This window comes from Bombus huntii, chromosome 15 (genome assembly GCF_024542735.1).
Source record: "Bombus huntii isolate Logan2020A chromosome 15, iyBomHunt1.1, whole genome shotgun sequence".
NCBI lineage: Eukaryota > Metazoa > Arthropoda > Insecta > Hymenoptera > Apidae > Bombus > Bombus huntii.
The window spans coordinates 2,914,010-2,935,890 of record NC_066252.1 but is presented as its reverse complement, the minus strand read 5'-3'; the positions used below and the strand labels follow the sequence as shown (position 1 = coordinate 2,935,890).

At 36.4% G+C, this 21,881-nt stretch overlaps 1 protein-coding gene and 1 long non-coding RNA gene across 10 annotated transcripts in view; one reads left to right on the top strand and one right to left on the bottom strand.

Annotated features, from left to right (window-relative positions):
• The window catches only part of LOC126873689 (axotactin), a 31,169-nt gene extending 11,342 nt beyond the window's left edge, over positions 1–19,827 (bottom strand). For 4 of the 9 annotated variants that reach the window (XM_050634792.1, XM_050634795.1, XM_050634793.1 and 1 more), the window contains exons 1-17: positions 12,950–13,020; positions 11,455–11,786; positions 10,796–10,953; positions 10,491–10,594; positions 9,862–10,214; positions 9,224–9,392; positions 9,031–9,146; positions 8,465–8,571; positions 8,047–8,392; positions 7,256–7,533; positions 6,435–6,675; positions 6,131–6,361; positions 5,229–5,636; positions 4,563–4,766; positions 3,989–4,388; positions 3,154–3,401; positions 2,781–3,059 (exon numbers count right to left, since the gene is read on the bottom strand). In XM_050634792.1, coding sequence (XP_050490749.1) covers positions 2,781–3,059; positions 3,154–3,401; positions 3,989–4,388; positions 4,563–4,766; positions 5,229–5,636; positions 6,131–6,361; positions 6,435–6,675; positions 7,256–7,533; positions 8,047–8,392; positions 8,465–8,571; positions 9,031–9,146; positions 9,224–9,392; positions 9,862–10,214; positions 10,491–10,594; positions 10,796–10,953; positions 11,455–11,786; positions 12,950–13,005 — 4,030 coding nt within the window. In that variant the 5' untranslated portion in view covers positions 13,006–13,020. Of the gene's footprint in view, positions 1–2,780; positions 3,060–3,153; positions 3,402–3,988; positions 4,389–4,562; positions 4,767–5,228; positions 5,637–6,130; positions 6,362–6,434; positions 6,676–7,255; positions 7,534–8,046; positions 8,393–8,464; positions 8,572–9,030; positions 9,147–9,223; positions 9,393–9,861; positions 10,215–10,490; positions 10,595–10,795; positions 10,954–11,454; positions 11,787–12,949; positions 13,187–15,783; positions 15,828–19,614 lie in introns of those variants that run through there. The other 5 variants (XM_050634799.1, XM_050634800.1, XR_007692509.1 and 2 more) reach the window with 4 other exon arrangements.
• The window catches only part of LOC126873769 (uncharacterized), an 89,885-nt gene that overhangs the window by 11,258 nt on the left and 56,746 nt on the right, over positions 1–21,881 (top strand). The gene's annotated exons all lie outside the window — the stretch shown is intronic.

Sequence of the window (21,881 nt, the reverse complement as noted above, 5' to 3'; positions counted from 1 at the left end):
AGGTAACGGGAAGAAAACCCGAACTACGCGCGCGGCTACAGGCGGCCCTAGAAGGAGACGATGTATCGTCGGAAGAAGAGAGCTCCGACGAAAGTAAAGGCGAGGACGACAAACAAGGCGCGCGAGAATACAGGAGAGGCACGCGAGCGGTGTATCAGGACCGCGATGAGTATCACCAGAAGGTATGCGTCGGTTCGATGTTGAGTCTTAAAGACGTGCAAGACTCATTAGAGAAATTCAGCGGGGATGATCTGCTGAGTGTAAATCAGTGGGTGGAAGACTTCGAGGAAATGGCAGAAGTGTGGGGTTGGTCAGACGCCCACATGGTGGCCTATGCTAAGAAATTACTCGCAGGCTCCGCTCAGGCCTTCGTACGACAAGAGCGATGCGCGAAGTCCTGGGCAAAGCTAAAAAAGGCGTTGAGGAATGAGTTTGAAAATGTAGTAAGCGACCAACAGATACATCGCGAGTTATCCCATAGAAAGAAGAAAGCAGATGAGAGTCTGCAACAATATATGTATCACATGTGCGGGATTGCAAAACAAGGAAGGGTTGATACGCAATCCTTGATAGACTACATTATTCAAGGCATTCCCGACGAGGTCGCGAACAAGACTGTGCTATACGGAGCCAGGAATATCGAGCAATTAAAAGAGCGTTTCAGGCGCTACGAAGCGATAAAAAGAGATATGGAGATGAGGACGAAATTTGAGGAGCCGAAGAGTAGCAGGGTAAAGCCGATGGCGAAGCTGTCCGAAACCGAGAGGAACAAGGAACCCAGTCGATCTGGAGATGCGAGGAAGGCGAGATGCTACAATTGCGGTGATGCGGAGCACGTGTGTGCGGAGTGTCCGAGCAAGTCGAGAGGACCTAAATGCTTCAAATGTAGGGAGTACGGACACATCGCATCAAGTTGCGACAATTTGGGTGAGCCCTCAAAAAAAGTTTACAGCATGTTTCGGTCGTTACAAACAAGGCGTGGTAAGGATGTTAAGATGGAAAATTTCGAATTGAGCGCGTTGATAGACACCGGTAGTGAGCTGACTCTAATGCGAGCAGATCAGCATGTGAAAATCGGAGCGCCCAGATTAAGTCGGGAAATCGTCGGATTTCGCGGTGTCGGTTCCGGAAGGAATTTTACGCTCTGGAAATTTTCGACGAACATTATTATAGACAATGAGTCGTACTGTATAACCATACACGTAGTTCCAGACACAGTGATGCAACATTCGCTTATTATTGGCGCAGACTTTTTGGACACTGTTGAAATAAGTATAAAAGGGGGAGAATCATCTCCGATCGCGGAACAGCATTTACGGCCGGCGCCTTCGAAGACTACTGCAGAGAGGAAGGCATACAGCACGTTCGGACTACAACTGGGATCCCGAGGGCAAATGGACAAGTGGAAAGAGTGAACCGGACGCTTATTCCACTGCTGACGAAGCTATCTGCGCCAACGCCGGACAAGTGGTTCAAACACCTGGAGACAGCGCAGAGGTATTTAAATGCAGCTCCCAATGTAAGTACGAACGCTGCCCCGTTCCAGTTGTTGTTCGGAACACGAATGAGGCTGCGGGACGATCCACAGATCAGTCAGCTAATCGAGGACGAACAGGCCGCGGTGTTCCAAGAGGAACGAGATCAGCTGCGTGCAGACGCAAAGAGACGGATTGAGGAGATTCAAATCCGAAACAAGCGGGCGTATAACAGGAGACGCAAGAAGGCGACAGCGTACAGGACGGGAGATCTAGTGGCAATCGAGAGGATGCAGAAGGGTCCCGGGCTAAAGCTGCATCCGAAGTTTCTTGGATCGTATCGGGTGATAAAAGTCCTGCGAAATGACCGATACATAGTGCAGCGAGAGGGGGAGCACGAAGGGCCACGTACAACTTCCACGGCAGCCGATCACATGAAATGGTGGAATGCTGACGATAGTGATGTAAGTGCGAGCGGCGATGATGAGCACATCTGAGGGCAGATGTGATTGTCAGGAAAGGCCGATTGTAATATCGTAGAATAGCTTTGATTGGAGATCGGCTGAAATTAGAAAACACCGTGTACGTCGTCTTTCGTGGTTTGTTTACATCCAAGAGCGCCTAGTAACAGTGACGCGAGAAAAGATAAGCAGCGTCAAAACAGAAGTACGGTTCCATATTTCAAGGAGTGGCAATCGAGAGGCCAGAGTATGTGAGCCGAAAAGTGTGTGTGTGTGTGTGTGTGTGTGAGAGGACGAGAGCAAGAGCGAGCACGACCGAGCAGGAGTGTATTGGCGAAGATCAGAGCTAATTGAGTCGTCGAAGAGTAGAGTCGTTAGAGGTTTCGAGTCGTCGAAGAGTAGAGTCGTGAGAATTGATAGAGTTGTTAGAAAGAGAGAGTGTGTGTGTTAGATTCGTTGTGACGAGAGTGGTCAAATAACTGTAAAGTTATTTGATATAGATACGAGTATTGCATTTAGTTTCCGTTAAATAAATATCGTTCTCTGTCCAGTTTATATTTGTATATTCAATTTAATATTAATAAATTGTAAGTAATCCGGAAAAAAAATTTCTATCCTTATTTTCCGATATTACAATATTAATGTTCGTATTATTAATAGTATTTTCATACGACTACAAAAAATTGATACTATGAAAATGAAATTTTAAAATAAGATAATTTCCTATGTTCCGTTTGTTAAAATAACAGTAAGATTGGGACAATTCGCGGACTGCAGCAGGTTCGATAAAGAGCCCAAAATATTTCTGAAATAATATTCCTAATAAAATATCCCTTTTAATTACCTGGATATTCCACGGTGATGTTCTTAATCTCATTACCAGCGTTGAACAGATACACTATACTGGTGCCATTCGAGATGTAAAGATGAGCAAAATTATTCAAGTGATCATTCGCATACAAGATCAACGAATGAGTATCATAAGTCCTCAAGTTGATCAGAATATTTTGTAACAGTATACTCTTCAACAATACCGTTTCTTCGCTTTCTTCGTCCTTACCAAAATAATTCTTTTTGAGAAACGCACCTTGGGAAGTGAATGTCAAGGCCTTGTTGTTTATATCTAAATGATCGAATCGATAAAACGAGAATCGAGAGATAAAATGTGGAAATACATAGGAGACAGTGGAGATTTGAAATTGGCTGCAGAAGCTTACTCGTCTCGCAATAGGTGCCAAGGTGAGCCCATTTGTTCTCGCAGACGCACTCGAAGTTGCTCCACAGTTCTACACATCTGGCACCGTTCTGACACTTGTTCGGTTGACAGGAGGGTTTGCAGTCCTTTATGATCTCGGATAGGTGGACCGACATGTAGCTGTGAATGTCTAAAATCTCCCCATTCACAACCAAACCACGGAAACAGCCGATGAGTCCTTGGCGAACTGAAGAAGTCCTCAAGTGTTCTCTAAGAAACGAGAGTCGGTTTTTATTCTTTTATTTTGGCCAAGTCATTGAAACTATGAAGATATTTTTCATTTTTGAATGGAATTTCAAATGACGATCAATCCTAATAGTTTCTAATATTTTCTATGTTCGTAGCCTCATTTTTCTAATATTTTTTAAATCTCTAAGCATCTTTTGTTTCTCTAATTCTTCTAATATTTTGTTCTTTTAATTTTTCGCATATTTATTTCTCAATTAGTGTTTAATCAGCGTTGCATCAGCTGGGAGATTATTAACGAAAACGAGAGAATATACTATACACGAAAAACTAACACAATACGTAATTCGGTTTCCACGATATGCATTAACAATTCGTGGGTTTTGTTATCTTCTAAGGTATTTTTGAGAAAGGTTTCTAATTTTTCTACAGTACTTTGTTCTCCCTCCTTTTCTCAATTTTCAAACATTTCCAATAGTTTATAATATTTTACTGTTTTAATATTCAGTCTCATTCTCGTAATGTTTTTAATATCCATAAACCTTTCGTTCTTTAAATATTCCTATATTTCTTTTTTTTTTTTTAAAGACACTTTAAAAAAGAATACTCACGCGGTGGCTCCGCCAATAAACATAGAACCTTCGAATGGCCCAAACTCTTCTTCAGGTAACAACTCAACCATTTGATAGTCGGTATTGATCATGAATCTAACGTGATAATCATTATAGTCGATCCAGATTTTTTGCCAGTCGCCATTGTTCAATTTTCTTATGCTCTGCACCTCTAACTCCCTGATAGTACCAGTATTTAGAGTGAAGTTAAACGTCAATCGAAATTCTGAAGTCAAAGCAACCATGAAGGATGGATAATTGCTTCTAATTGGTGGTTGATACAGAAGAATGGCCTTTTCTCCAGTTGTTCGAAAACTGAATGCTATATCTCCTTTCCTCCAACCAGGCACTTCGATGTATGATTGCGAGGTCGTGAAAGTGACAACGTATTTCTGTGTATCTAAAAATTAACGAACGTAATAATTAACGATAGTTAACGATTCTCGAGTGCGATTAAATTTGTAAATCTACGAATCGGTGTAGAATGTAAAAGATGCGTCATGAGAGCTATTGAATCTAAAGAACCAATTACTCTAAACAGTTTAATTTAATTTGATAAAGAAACATCGCTTACTAGTTTCGACACATTCTAACGGTCCCAAAGTAATTCGTCCCTGTGCATCGTCTTCGAGATCTTTTTGTTGCAAAAACACCATACTGGTGATGCCTAAGGAGTCTGGTCTTTCGTAATATCCTTCGTCAGATAGCCATTTTCCTGCGGTTCCGGCGAGAACATCACAGTTACAGCTTAGATTTGCATCGACGCATGTCCTGTTCACTAAACATAAATGTGAAATCGATATTTCATTAATATTAATGCATTGCCAGCTTTATTGATTATTACGATAATTTCCAATCAAAAATGTAATAGAACGCTATTTACGAAAGTTCCATTTCTACGTAGAAGATACGAAATATAAAATCGTTATAACGTTTGCTATGATATCAAATCTCAAGTATTTCTTATGATAATTGTTGTTTCACTTCTTTATTTTACGAAGTATAAAAAGCACTTTTAACCCTTCTGTGCTGCATAGTTTCTCTAAATAAAGATTTCTTGTGTCCCGTATAAATCGGAAAATCACGCGATTGAAATAATTAAAGTCACTAATTCATTCTGAAACGTTTTATATTATATGGATTCTCGTTAAAATATGGTTTTTATATAATGAACAGAATGCTATAATTAATTTCTATATTAACGAATAACGAATAGAATATGTGAAAGTCTAATACTCACTTCCACAAGGACAGGATCCCCTAGTCACATTTCCTATGTAGTCTACGGTGGTTCCTTTCGAGCTAATGAACCACGTAGCACTATGCAATTCCAATGGCGCTTTGTAGCAATCGTACTTGATGTATTGACTACAGTACAACGAATGTGAGATCAATTCTTGTAGCATCTCTGCAGTGAACTCTCTGTATTTGATGTCGAAAGAAAAATCGGATTCTGCAGTGGATCTAACATCGACTTGCGAGGGCAGATTGTGTTCTACTATAGTCTTTGTCGAGTCCTCGATAGACTGGAACTCGCACTTTACATTCGCTGGAGGGAATCTACCGTTTCCATCAATGTCGATTGTGTAAGCTCTGTCCTGGGTATATCCCAATAATGCTAGCTCCTCGCAGGTTTTTCTGTATATAGCTGAAATTTTACATATTTTTGTATCATTTTTTACTCGCGTTATTAATTCTCTTACCACGATAGATTATTACGCTATAATATTAGGTCGTCCGAAAAGTTTCTTTCGTTTTATAAGGAAATAATGGATGCACAACATTTTCCGTTTTATGTTATTTTATCGAATTACGTATGATCCATTTTGCACTATCAAAATAAAGATCACAACGTAAAAGACGTGTCTGTAAAAGAAAGACACTTTTCGGACAGCCTAATAGATTATTACGTTGTTGGCTACTCAGTCGAGCTTCAATATTCTTGGAAAAGATTAGTTTGTTTAAAAAATTTTAGTAGTCGTAATGTTTGATTATTATTTTTTTCTTTCTTTACAAAACAGAAATTAATACTCTAGCGGCAAAAAATGTATTGCAGCATAGGATGAGATAGTCCAGATTAATTAAAAATGCAATTTTTCACGTTATTTCGAATATTTCGAATAAATCTACAAATTTACTTACTAAAGTGACAATTTTTCCCGATGTAGCCAGTGCCTGTACAGTCACAAGTAATTCTGTCCTCTGTCACCGAACATTTCCCCTGATGTTCACAAGTGTTCGGCCTGGTACAAGGATCGACGAATTGGCAATTATCCAAGGCTACCTCGCCGATCACTCTATCGGTATTGATCACGTGTCTAGGTTCTATTCTCTCGTCGTTCACCTGTATTTCACGCATACATCCAACCAGACCTGAGGCAGAGTGCAACGCGTTATAATCTAACGTTCTGGTCACGTAGTTTCTAAAAAAAAATGTTGAATTTACCCGCGTTACTTTTTCCACTTCCGATGATAACTTTGTCGCCCAATTCGAACGCCATGGAGAAAAGTTTGCTGTGTTTGTTCCGGTAATCCACCAGGACACTGAGCTCTCCTCTCGTGTAATTCAATTCGACCGCATGCCAAGAGGTATTGTAAGGGGGAAATTTGACGGCGGTGGATACCGTGATGTTCTCCGTTAACACCGGGATCAGTTGAAAGCGAATTTCGTCGTTTATCACGCGCAGCTGATCATTTGTAAATTCGTAAATCGTAATAGGCAATTAAAGATACTGTTACTTTACGATACTTGACAGTTTAAATTTGATGATACTTTAGAATGTCTTTTTTAATCGAAATTCTACATCGAGGTAGAAGGAAGTCAGCTTGAAATTTTGTTACATTGGAAGAATAATGCGAAGAATCTGAGCAAACTTTAAATAATAATGAAACCATCGTTTGGATTAAAATTAAAACAGTTAAATTCTATTTTATTTCGAAGGTTGGCTAAAAAACGAGACACTATTATTTATAGAATGATCTAATCTTATAATTCGATACTAAAGGCAGCAAGTGTGAAATAGAATTCTTATGGGATTCCAACGAACAAAGTATAAATTTATATAGTAGAGTAAAGTTATAGATGATATGCTAAATTAATGTATATAAGTTTTTTTGAAAATCGCAGTTTCTTAAACACTTCCCCAATAACTTTACTATGCAAGTTTTGCTAGAAAATTTGTCTATAACTTTACTAGAAAAATTGATATTTCTGAACGAATCTATTCGTCTTGTTTATCGTTTTTGAATAAGATGTCCGTAACATACCTCCCAGTATCCAAGACTACGATTACTTGTCACATTCCCTGACGCGACCACAGCCACCGGTTTCGAACTTTTGAAGTCGAAGCTCAGTTTAAGGGAATCGGTGCGTGCTATTGGCCACCAAATGTGGCTGTCCGCGAACGGATACGTTATTGGAATCACATCAACATCTGCCTCGTAATACTCTGGCGCCAATACACCGATATAATGCACCATGGGGTTGGAACGTTTCAGCTCATAAATAATGGACTTGTCGTTGAAGAAAACGTACTTCAGCGAACCTGAAACCAATTCAATCGATTTCTATCGATCTTTTGGAGTCGGCATACGAGCATGTGCTACTGCTATAAATATGCGTCTTCTAAACGTATCCAGATCACTGAATCATTAAACGACAGCGACAAGATGTTCTTAGGTGATCGAGTCATGTAAATTTGTTGACACTTAAAAAGGAATCAAATATCAAATATGAAAATCGCTACAGGTCTTAGACGAGCAAAAGTTAACTTGGAAAAAGAGTCGTCAATTTTAAAGAATTTATGGTCCTATTCAAAGGATAAATTTCTTTCGAGTAACTGTCCGACTAATTTCCCTGTATTATACCTTAAAAAGTTATGAAAAGTAAATTGATAAAGTGACATATAGAAGAGAGAAATTGATATTTCTTAATCGCGTAGCGGATGAATAATTTACAATTTTTCTAGTGAAAATGGAAATTACCTTGATTTGATATATAAAATTTCAAAGTAACTGGCTGTAGTTTAAGTATTATAATAATTGACAAAGATTCGTACCTGCAAAATTATTATACGACCGAAGGCCTTTCTTCTTGTGCAATTCAGGACCACCGCCAATGTAGATCTCAGGATCGATGATCATATTATAATTCTCGCCAGGAATTTCAAGCACTTTGATTTCATCGTCCAAACTAACGAAGACCAAAGATCCATTATGAAATATCGTTAAATTATTCCAATGGTTCGAGGTGATATAATCGCCTAGTTTCGTCGTGATCTTCGACTTGTGGCCGAAGTCTAATGCAACGTGAACTGATCCATTCATGATGTATGCTGCTATGTAGTGTGGCGTCCCATCGATTTCACCAGACGCGTAAAATAAAGCCGAGTCGTCCCATTTTGTCTTTATAAAAGTTAATAGAAATATTAGAGAAATTTCTTTACGGATGGAGATAAAAATTTCTTTATTAAGTACCTTGAATGCAAGGCTTATCCTGTTCACAGACGAGTGAACTCTGTCCTTCCAATCGTAAACGCGGAACGAGACGTATGAAGAACCTCTTAATGTTAAGATCGTGGCCGCTGAAATATATCATTCTTTTATACAAGATGTATCAGAAAGTTTGGACAAAAGTTTGAGTCTAAATTCTATATGTTAATCCTTCGTAGGTAAAATATATTGTTTACGTTCATATCCTAGTGACACGGTCAATAATTAAATTAAATATATGAAATTCTTTCGACTCTTCGAGAAACAAAAATTCTGTACGTTTATATTTCATGGAAATAAAATTTTATTATGTAGTATCGTGGATAAATGGCCTAGGAAATATCGGGTGAACCATAAATAATAAATTCTATCTATCAATAAACTTATCATATAGGATAGAAATCATTGGAAACTTTAATTTCTAATATTTCTAAATAAATAAAAATTCTATAATTATAACTATGATCAAATATAAAATTATCATTTTATAAGCGAGTTATTTATTTTCCTGATGTAAGTAAACGACGAAGGACTATTTTCTTTTTACGTACTGTATACATCGCATCGTTCTCCTTCGTACTTCGTCCCAAAGCAGTCGCAAGTTAAACTATTATAGTGGTTCACACATTGGCTCGAGATGAAACAGAGATTCTCTCGTGTTCTACATCTGAAATTTGTTTATCAAGCGAATCATTCGAATATAGCGATAACAATTATCGTAATATGTTTCAACGAGTCTCTTACTTGTCTATGCAGCCCTCTTTCACATTTTCGTGCTTCGTGGCAATCAGAGGCTGAATGGGCAACAAATCGCTGGCCGATTTGCCTGAGCTGAGAACCATATCTCTTATGCAGCCAACAAACGATTCTATTATATATTTCACGCCGTGCAGCCTCTCCTCGGAACTCAACCCTAACGAAAATTGTGTAATTCGTGAGAAAACTGATTTAATATATTCTAAGGTTTCTTTTCTTATTGTTCTTAATTCTCACTGTTTATAGCTGTATCAATGGACTATTAGCGACTTAGAATCAGTTGAAATTATTGGCTGAGTTTTCCGACAAGATCGTCTCTTCTTTTTCTTGGCTTTAGCAATAATTTAAATATTTCGGGACATTTTTTTATAGAGGAAGAACCGCTCGTGATATTAAAGTATATGAATTAATCGAATGCAAATTACAAACAGAAATACGGAAACTCATTAAAAATTGTACGGTTAACTAAGCTTCTTTCAGTGAGTACCACGTAGGTATCTATGTATTAGGTAGGTCTCTATACATATTATGTACGTTTACTTCGTTAAACTCTTCACGCTTAAACTTCTGTTAAAGATATATAATCAGAAATCAGTAAATCAAAAGTAAAAAATAAGTTTCATTACCTCCAATAAGGACGACAGACGCGAGTTCTTCGGACACTCCGTAATTGACTGCGTGCTCCAGAACTTCGAGCGTCGTCTCCTCCTGTTTATCGTCCACCCTGGCGATCAATTTCGCTCCGTGGACGTCGATTCTCACCAGAACGCTATGCCATTCGTCCCTGTTCAACCCCTCGCCGACGGTCAGGCTGGTTGACCGCTTTCCGAACACGTGCACCACTTTCAGCTGGCCCTTCTCTACGATCACGTACAGAGCATAAGGGTCTAAGCTCTCTGGTCGATCCTTCACGCTGTGGTAGACCAGCAGACCATGGGGTAATTTCGTGCGAAATTTGAAAGATATCTCGCGACACAGTCTGCAAATTAGAGCCATATTTAAAATAGTGGATCAGGATTTTCCTATTAACGTTGATTTCTTGTATTTTTGTATCAAGAGATTGATAACTCGACACTGGCTTGATTATATAAATTGTTCAAAAGTGGAACTGATCGATCCCATTCTTTACAGATTTCTCAATTTCAATGTTAAAGATACGGAAGGATTTATATACTAATGTCGTTAATCAGTTTGTCCTTCGTGTGATTCATGCGTACAATTTAAAATTCTTTGAAGCATAGTTAAGATTACTCACCGAAGTTGAAAAGGTTTTATACCGCTACCGTCCAGCTGAATAAACGTGTTACTTTGCGCGAACATAAAAGTCTTCTCGTAGCCAGACTCCATGAAAGTTAGTTCCTGTCGAGTAATTCTTTGAGTGTACTCTCGTTAACAAATTTGCTATCCTAATCATTTCCTTTGTTAAGCGATGAATTATTAGATTAATTATAGTTAATACCGTGATATTATGAAATATTTGAATTATTTGTCTCAATCAAATTAAATATATTTGTATCGTATGCCATAGATTTTGAGGCAGATTTAGGGAAGTTAGTTCACCTTTCCTCTTTTGTACTTTGGTACAGGTGGTTTTGTTGGTTCCGGCGGTGTAAACGTTGGTCGTGGAGTGATGGCCGTGGTAGAAGGCAGTGTGTTCGTGGTTGCAGTGCTCGTTACAAATACGTTTCCCTTTGTGATCAAATAAGGTGGCAGTGTATCTAAGAAACCAGAAATTCAGTAAAAATACCACGAGAATTACATTTTCTCTGGAAAGGCACCAAGTTTTTATCAAAATTAAATCATGGAAAAATTTTCCGTGGCATCTTTTAGTTTACTGCGTTCTACGATTTTACGTGATATCTGTCTCTTTCAGGAGACAAACTGTGCAAAGATTTTTCTAGTTGATTATATAAAAAAGAATGTGCAATACAAGGAGAAAAAATTTCATTCACATGTTATACAAAAAAAAAAAATTATTCAAACGCCTAAAAATGCATCGTTGTAAATTTATAAAATTTCTGTAAAAAATTAGCAATTGGACGTATTGATTATTCTGGAAGTATCGATGTTAATAGAAGTTTACTATCTCTTTTTATTTTTGTATTTTTATACTAATCGGTTTGTACCTTCCAATTACCTCATCTCTTTCTAGTACATTATCCAATCACGATATTCAAATAATTGAATAAATGACAAAAGTAATCAAAGTATTTCCTTACGTTCAGGACCACCCACGCAATGGTAAAGACACTCGACTTCCGAATTGAAACGATTCTCGTTTCCTAAGCAGCCACCGTAAAGAAAAGTCCTGCATTTTCCTTCAGTCTTGATGAACGTCCATTTCTGAACGTTCTGCTTGCATGGTCCTGGTTCAGTTTTCACGAGACACCTGTCAGGAAACGTCCTCTTCGTGGTAGTGGACGTGTCCATTTCGTTAGACAGATCGATCTCTGACGAATCTGTTAAATTCGCTGAAACGATCGCGTAAACGTATGCCCAAACGAGGATTCTGAAGATCCATCTTTTGTGGTCGATCATCGTTGTTTTCTTGCTGAAAAATCGGGCAACGTTCATCTAGTATTTCGTGTTTTATTTAGAGAATGCTGTTGTTGTGGATTGTTGAAAGCAAAAAAGGTTTCGTATAGAGAATGCCGGATAAGTTAGGATAATTCCAGAGTTACTTTTATTAGTTTCTATAGCTTGATAATTTTTAGAAATAATTTTTGGAAAATGTGAAAGAGAGAACAGAGTGCTAGAACTGTTTTGCAAAAAATATCGAGTAGTTAAAATAATGTTGGTGTTATTTTTATACATCTATCGTACAATCGTTTCTAGGAATAATTTTTGGGAAATGTGAACAATTAAACAAATAGTTTCAACAAGAAATCTAGGATTGTTATTGGTAGATTTCAGATGTTTGTGCATCTTAGTTTTAAAGGTGCAAAAATGCACAGAGTGCATGGTATAGCAAAAATCATTGCTGAAAATTTCGTCTTAAAAAGATCGTGATGTTACTTTCATTAATTTAAAAACAAACGCTTAGTAACTATTTTTAGAAAATAAGAATAGTATCAGGTAAGAGAGCAGAGAGTTAATCTTAATCAAGAATGTAGCACCATTATCAACGACGATTTCCGAAGTAAAGAAAATTTCGAAAGGAACGTTCGTGAATGAAAATATTTGTATTATTTTTATCGATCTATCTTGTTTGCAAATCATTTTTAGGAAATGCAGAAAAATCGGTACTTAATTTTAAACAACGATTTAAATACATACGTGTTTCAACGAAATCCAATTGATCCATATAAAACTAAGCTTACCAATTCCATCAATATTAATCGTCTTATTTCTGAAGAATCTAAGAATACGAAGAAATGAAGAAAATTAAGAAATTAATCTACCGTGATATCAAAATTTAAAAAATGTAGTTAATTAGCGCGGTCACTGAATAGTTGAATTATGGTACATCAGTTTTACTCTCAAATAAACGGTCGAAAAATTTAATTAAAAACCAATCTCAAATCCGCACTTCCATCGACAAGGATCATTAATATCAATCTGGACTGCTACTCACACCTGACACACTGTCCCGGAAACTCAACTTAATTACACACTCTAATTAGTCCTTTCTTCGGTTTTCACCGTACCACACACTTTCCTAGCCACCGCTCTCAACGGCGCTCCCCCGCCCATAATGCACATAAAAAATCCAACCGAAACAGATCACTCTCGAAGTAGGTTTCTCCTGTACCCACATCCTCCAATTTCATTCTGCACGTTTCACGTTTTGAATTGTGTGGTCGCTTCGTGGAAGAAGAGCAAAGCGCAAGTACGAAGATGGGAAAAGAGGAAAAGACAAAGTTTAACGATCGAGCAGATCGGCGAGATGCGGTCGGATCTCACGTGCTAGGCCGGTCTGTGACAGTTTTCTGCGTCCAAACATTGAGGACGCACGAATCTGCGTACCTTGATGTGCCGTGGTCCAAACGAGATCGCGACTAGCTAGAGGACAGGATGTGACGTCAGAAGGCCCCCGGCAAGCACGACGGCGGCTGCGAGTCAATTGTCTTCTTTCGCACTGACACACCGATAATCTGATCCCACACGAACGACACGCGTGTGCACACGCCGCCACGCACCGTCACGGCCCGGCCACGATAAGCGTCTCCTCCTCTTCTTCGTTCGAACGCGACACTCTGCCACCTTCTCGATCAACGATCAGAGGCGCTCTTACAATGCCACCTTCTTCGTCGGCATCGCGAACGGCCGATCGCATCGAGATGATTCCAGTCTCTTCGAGGAACCGGCCGCAAAGATTTTCAATCGATTCACCAACGTTGGTCGAGGGATAAACGCCAGAGGAGTACAGTCTGTCCTACGAGAGCGTATTGGTGATATCTCAGCGAAAATGAATATATTTGTACAAAATTTAATATGGATTTTAATATAAACCTCAACAAAAGTAAATATAATTGCAAATAATTTTGTATGGATCGATAGTACACTTAAACTATTAATACGCTTTTACTTAATAACACGTCCAATTTTCTGTGTTATCGATTGGCAAATTGGAGAATTTGGCAAAGTTTCGGCACGCTTTCTACTCATTTTTCAGCCTGCCACAGATACGGATACAGGTAGTACCCTATATATTTTACGAACGCGCGAATATATTTTTCTTTTATTAGAGTTCTTGACTTTAAAACATCTTTCAATTTGGATTTCGTAATACCAAACATTTTTTTTGAGATCTGCATCGGATGACTCGGACGATTAGTCCAACGCAGTGTCATCGTAGACGATAGCTTCAAACATATGCATCTTTCAATAATCTTTCAATAATGTAGACTTTAAACGAAATTGAAATATTATAAGGCAAGGCTTATTCGATAGGACCTCGTTAGATATAAACTCGATCTTTGTCTCATTAGATATAAACTTTCGTGGATATCGCCAGTACGCCACTCTTGTGGGACAGACTGTATTGGGTGGAGTTTTAGGCTACGATTAAGGCGGATGCATATTTCGACGACTCGATGTTCTGACGAACTCAATGTGTCGACGTAATCGACAATTTATATTATTCTTATTATTTTCAACAATTAAAAGTATGTATATACAGGGTGGTTGGTAACTGGTGGTACAAGCGGAAAGGAGGTGATTCTACGCGAAAAAAGAAGTTGAAAATATAGAATAAAAATTTTTCGTTTGAGGCTTTGTTTTCGAGAAAATCGACTTTGAATTTCCGCTCGGTACGCGTGCACTTTATCGCGTCTCGTTATAACGGATCTCACTGTAGATTTTAAAAAAAATAAAAAAAAAATAAAAAAATGTTTATTCTGTATTTTTGACTTCTTTTTTCGCGTAGAATCACTCCTTTTCCGCTTGTACCACCAGTTACCAACCACCCTGTAGATTTGTATAAGTGTACGCGTCGTAGTGTTCAGATGTTTCGTTCGTCAGAACGCCAGTTCGTCTGAATACGCATTCGCTGTAACTATGGCCTTAATCGCGAGCACTCGAATGTAGGTGTTTGTTGGTGTTGGGTGGATGTTTGTGTGATGTTAGTTTCGGTCGATTTGCTATGATACGAGTGTGCTTTTGAACGTGTCATTTTTGTAAGTTTTTGGACTTCGAGTTGGAAAGGAAGCAAGCAGAAATTTGATCTTTTCGTTCGATTTTTTGTTTGATGAAATTGTTTTAGGACGAAATTGTTTAAGATGAAATTGTATTTTGATCTACGAGTTGTTGAATTTTAAAAAAGAAACAGGGCAGATGTGAAAGAAGCAAGAATTTTCTATTGCTCTTCAATTGTTTGTTTTAGCCTTGTTGAACGAAATTGTTATGTTTAACATGGTCAGTGATTTTCGTAATCTCGTTGTCGCAATTGAATCATTTAATATAATAGAACTACGTTTATTTGAAATCCATTAATTGCAGGAAAATTTGATTTAATGTTTGATTAACTAAATCCCTATTATTCGAACGAGCAATCGTGGATAATGGTATGTATAATCAATAAATTCCAATTACACGAAGTATCTACATGGTTCAGATAAATACAATTCCATCATAACAAAACTGTCGTTGATAATCATATAGGGTGCCCAGTTTTTCTGACCAAACTTTGTTTACAAGCATAAATAAGAGGAAAATGTTCTATAAGAGTACTGTAACGGACTCGTGATTACTATGATACAAAGGTCAATATATTCTGTAACTATTCTGTAGCTATTAATATCGGTATTCGGTATTTCAACATGTTCACTGATTATTCTTAGCAGGTATATGTCTCTGACGAAAAGTTTAATTTATGAATCAAAATTTATAAAAAAAGTTTTGTTTTTCCAAGAGTTTCAATACTTGCAAAAATGTGTTAGAAATATTTTATTTGAATTTAGTAGATTAAGAAATTGTCAAGAAATGCCACTTTTCCAAAACATTCAATGTTTCTCAAAATATATTACAAATGGTTAACATAAAAAATTATTGATTATACATATATAGTATACATAATAGAATGTTTCCAAGTTCAATATGAATCGCACCTTGAAGGGACTAAACAGCTGGAAAACATGCGAGAAAGTGAATCGAAAGTGCGTTGCTATTCATCTTCGTTTCCATCATTGTCGCCACCTCTTCCTATTCTTCTTCCTTTTTCCTATCTGTTATTCCACCATCTTCTGTTAATGCTCCTGTTGCTGCCATTGCCGCTGCTTGTAGCAACTAGACACTAATTTATTAATACCACTCCGACTGTTACACGTCTCTTACTCGTCATGGTTTATTGACTTCCATTGCGACCCCGTAACCAACAATGTGTTTTCGCATAATCCCTTTATCTCTTTAACCTCTGGTTTTCGTTGGTTTATATTTCATCATTAATTTAAGAGAGAAATTTTCGAACGGTCTAACGTGAAGTTTTACTTTTCGAATAAAATTTCAAAAATTATCGTGGAAGATTCATAAATGGCTCTTTACTCTTTTCGTATCGAATATATGTATGTGAATAATTACAGCGTCAGACTAATTTGCCATTCATATTTTCCGAAATGTTTAATACTGTTTCTTGAATTTAAAGTTCTTTTAAATTTCTAATTTTCTTTATGAGAAAAATGAACTTACATGTACAGCTTCTAGAATACCGTGACCCGAATAAGACTCATTTTAGAAATACCAAAGTTCCTCTCATGAAACCATTTAACGCACCTACGAATAAATATGGTTTCAGTAGATTTAAATACCAAGATTATCGAATTTGAAGCACCAAAATCGAAATTTATCGATTTAAATGGAACTCTAATACAAAATCCTTACGAACATTAAGATTGGCAAATGACAACAAACTCGAGCCTCGGAATTGAGCAGAACATTTTTGAAATTTCATTATTAGCCTACTGATTTAATTTCGTTACTAATTGTCCGAAGAAACATTAACGCGTTTCACTTAAATAATTCAAAAACGCACAAGTAAGGTAAATTCGCATCTCAGGCAATCGAACAATTTAGTTCACTTTCCATATTATTTCACTTGCGAATCACAGTAGACGAGTTTCTTATTTTGAAACAGCAAGGTAGCAAGCTCTTCATGAACACTCCTGTTGTCCTCAGAAAATCGATATATCGAGCAAACCTGGCGAGTAGGTCATTGTAGCGAGCAGGCTTTAAAGCGAAGGCTCGAAGAAAAGGAAGAGAATTCCTGCTCTCCATTTACGTAATGAGCAATCAAATTTCTTACTTCTTTTTCTTCCTTAGAATTCCTGATTAATTAAACGGTTCAAAAATCAATACAATTTTTTTCAAGCTAACCTAGTTAAAGTGAATGTGGAGTAAATTTAAACTCTTCCTTCATATCGAAATAGAAATAAAAAGTTATCGTATAATAAAAATGTAGTTTCTGACTCTATGACAAAATGTAATATTCCGTAGTAAAGTCATAACGCCACACAATAACTACGTTCGTGTAATTGATGTAACTTCTTTGAAAAGTAATTTTAAAAGAAGAACAGAATATCGTTTTTCAAGAAAATTTTGTTTCATTTCTTATAAAAAAAACCAGGAGGTTCTACTGCTATTATTTTTTTCACTGATTTCGTTATATTTTTAGAGCAACAACGTTTCATTTTTCTGAGAAATGATTTTCTCACTTCTTTTCTTTTATGGATATAAACTTGATTAAATTGAAACGAATGAGATTAAATGAAACGAACAAATGGTTGAAAATCTGAATCTTGTAATGTTATATTTTTCCGTGTAGGGTTGAAAATTACAAAGGCTGAATCAACATGTCTCGAATCTTACGATCGACAATATGACAATGTATTTTTAAACTCGACTCAGGTTACTTAATTTCAGAATATTTAATTCTAATTTATATATCCTATGATATCCATCTTATAATGGATAAATATCAGCGATGATAGCTTTCGTCACATAAAATACAGGAAGCATTTTATTCTTGAGAAGTACATAATTTAATCCAAACGGTTGCTGGTCATCTATGATCCACACGATGTAAACGTAGCTTGGTTTAGAGTTAAAAATATCAGAGAATATTGCAAAAACAAATGTAAAAGTTAATTGTTCAAATTTTATTTTGTCTTATCAGGATCAAGAAGATTGAGAGTATCGTGAAAATGTTAAAAGTCATCTTATCAAAAGTCGTTTTTCCCAGCTCACACGTTAAGGAGACGCTTCCCTAAGAAAAGGAATTACACTTTAACCGAACACCTAATGTATCCGGGTCACGAATCAGCATCCACTGAATTTGAATACTATCGTCGTTTCTCGATTCCTCGAATGAAAAGCAATCCATTACTCATAATCCATCTCCACGCACGGGATCAATTTTATTTAAGACCAGAGGACTGTCGCATGGCCGGAAATCACGTAGGGCGCTACACCGATCTTATCCTTTGAAGGGAAACGATTTAGGATTTACATAAAGGAAGTTTATCCTCTAAGAGTTGAACGCTAACGCGCATATCAATGAGAAAAGATGAATTAACCAGTATGAATCAGTTTGATGTAACTATTGTCTAGGATCATTGCACGTTGCTTCTCTTACGCATAAGAAAATTTTTGTGCGGCGGTTTTCATTGTCGCCTCTAGGTTTGTATAGGCGTCATTTAATTCTCGAATGCGTGTTTTTTCGAAATATAATAAAGTATTTTATTATGTATAATATGAGAATGCCATAAATTATTTATCTTGTTGGTTGTACAGCACTTTTTAAAATTCTTTGGAGTAATTGTAAATTGTTAGACACTATCAATTAAATAGTATTATTCGAAAGCAATAATCGAAATAAAAAATTATTCGAAAATTTAAATCGATTCTAATAGAAGACAAAGTTAATTTCAAAAGTAATAAATTGGTTAAAACGATTCGTCATTACGAACGATTTGTCATTCTTTATTTTTATTTCGAATAAAATTTGCTTAAACCTGGCTGCGTCTATGGATGATCCAACAGGTTGATATAATGGAAATAGTAGCACGAGCCAAGTGCATAAGAAGTTAGCGTGATAGCGATAATTCTTTGTGTATATACAGTTTCCTCAAACGTTGAACTAAAGATCGAAAGTGTTTTTTTAAAGGAAACTGCATCTCTGTTTGCATCTCGGCGCTGATTCTTATTCAGAGATAGTCTGCTTCATTAACCGAATTGAATCTTTAAGAACGATCTTCTAATTGATGCGATTAATAATCGCTGTGTCGCTCGAGTGCGTTTGTGTCATGCTTTAAAAATGTTCCCCTTCTTTGCTTTACACACTTTTTCTCCTCTCGTCGAATGTACTGTTTATAAGAAATTAAGGCCAAATCCTTGTAGAACTTCATTTTTTCAGTTAGTCGAGTAACAAATTTGAAGATCTTTATTTTTAGCAGAGGGTACAGAAGTGTGCTTTGTCTTTTGAAAAAAGTGTCAAAAGCAAGTATTTGGAAGAGAAAAATATTTGTTTTGTCGACTTTTGAATAACAATTTACACTTTTTCGCGAACCATGATATTGTGAGACGTTTTGTCGCGTCTGAAGACGATTCGGTAGGTCGAATTTTTTCGATTTCAAAATTTCAAAATTGTTTTAAGTTTGTTTATAGTAATTTCTCCACCGATTATTACAGATAATTAAGTTCACGTTAATAAATTTTTTAGATAGTTCAGTGACATAAATTAGTTCGATATTAGCAAATTTCTGCACTTTTGTTTTTACCAAATTACTGTTACTCGTTTCTTTCATTTTTCTGATGATGATGACACTTCCATAAATTTCCAAATTAATCATTTCCTTTGAATTTCAGTTCCCCCTCTCCAAAAATTATTCCGAAACTAACAACTAATTCTTATCAATATTATCCTCATTCGAAACTAAATTACTTACACGTTTCAAACATAGTCATAAAATCTTCACAAGAAGTCAAAGAGAACACCTTCTAAACAAGCACACTGATCATTGTTCACTCGCGACAGAAAAAATATTACGTTATTAAAGTTATTCGCGATAGAAGAATTTTCTGTTATCAGGCTCGTTTGTAAAATTTGTAAAAAGAATTTGTTTGAAACGATATTCTGTCTTTTGGTGTGTCGAAGTGCGCGACGCGACGGAATCGCGCTTACGACTGACACATTAACTCATTCTCCAAGCCGCCGTGCTACTACAGGCTTTTCCTCCACCCACGCAGCCAACCGCGTATCAATTGAGGGTACTATCACGAGGTCTAGTTCTGTAGAAGGTGTCTCGGAAGTGTCCAGTTAACTCGTCAGTTCCTTCGTGAAACTCTCTTCAATTGGCTACCAGAAATGTTTGTTGATCGTTGATCATCGAGACTACGAAATATAAACGGTTTTAATATTACCGATATTAATATCTCTAACGAAATTGCTATAATACAATCAGAGATTATTCGAGGGATTATTTCAAAAAATACTTATTCAAATAAAAAAATAAAATAAATAATCATATCCAATTATTAATAAAATAATTCAAAGAAAAATTATTTCGCTTTGGTTACTTCGTAGATTTATTGTAGAGTAAGAATTGTTAGAGTAAATGAATATATCGAGTTGCTTAATATGTGGTTACACATGATACGGTTCTTTTTCATTTTATTGTACACTAGAAATTTTTCTCAGTGGTTAGTAGAATTTGTAGTTACGATAAAGGGAATATTCCAGACTTAATTTTTTAGAATTTTTATCACAGATAAAAGGAGAATAGTCTTAAAAGAGAATATTCTAAACTAATCTTTTTCATCTTTTGTGCATCCCAAACGATGAAAGAAAAAGACTCAACAGGAAGAGGGAAGAATCAACGATGGACGAAAAATGATTAAGAAGAAAGTCAGAAAAAATGAGATTAGTATATTTGTTGGTGAAACAGATTCTCATGGAACAATGGTACTGGGATCTGTGTATATTAGCTCGAATTGAATATTAAGAAATGATTCTTAGTATGTACGATGGAGATCAATAACCCTTCCGACGTGGACGAAACGCGACCTTCTAATACTCGGCTAATAACGGGTCAGATGCATATAGGGTCAATTTGTCTATTATCTTGTTATCCGATTTATTTATTACACTTCTGACGATACTCGATTGAATAGTCGTGTAAGTCTTGTTCTCGTTTGCTGAATCATGAATCATCTCGACCATGGAAACCTCCATTTAATTTTATTTATTATTGTCTGTTTGTTTTATCGTAGTTCTTAATTATTTTTTTTTTATGTATAATTTAATATATATTTACTTCTTGCTCTTGCAATATTCATAGAAAAACATTTAACAAAGTTACAAGAAACAAAGTTACAATCGCATCTTTTTCTTTCATTTACGTTCATTGCAAGTTCATTTTGTTGACACATTTAATTAAAACATAATAGGCAGCCGTTAATGACTCAGTGACGACTATCGATCCCCAAATTTGTCAATTTAACACGTTTAACGATCGTTTAATAAACGACGCGCGATCATTACGCGGTAATTATTGCTAAAATGTTTGGCCTACATGTTGCAATGTGTATCACTTAGCTGCACACCGTGCAACTGTTATTTAGCTCACGATGTCGAAATTACTTAACAACTATTCGTAACAAAATTAACAGTGTTTGATGGCTGTCACACGTTACGCGTACCTTTATAACCATGTTTACTCGTGCCTCGGTAATAAATAATTATGCAGTAGCTTCGTATCGAAGGAATTTCTATCTCTCTCCGTGAAATTACGTGATACGTACCGTGATAGGAAAATGTAGGATAAATAGGTAAGTGTTGAAAGAATTATCTTGCAGCGTGTGACGATTAGACTGTGAATTTTTATGCATTTATGGAAAATTTATCCTTTGAATATTCATGGTATAATATATTTAGCAGGATAAAGCACATTTCTATCTACAGTGGCTCACGAAATCGTAGATGTATTTATAAATATGTAAATTTGCATAAAGATCCGCAGTCTAGCGACGATGAAATCGTGTTATGTTACTGTTAGATGATCGAAAGATTTACTTTTCTAACGAATGCTTTGTAAATAACAAAATATATGTGATGGCGCAATCGTCCTTGTTTGACTTTTTATGCAGGACACATACAACGAATGTATGCATTATGTATGTGTCGCTTGACGATTTAAGTAAAAGCTGGAAGAAA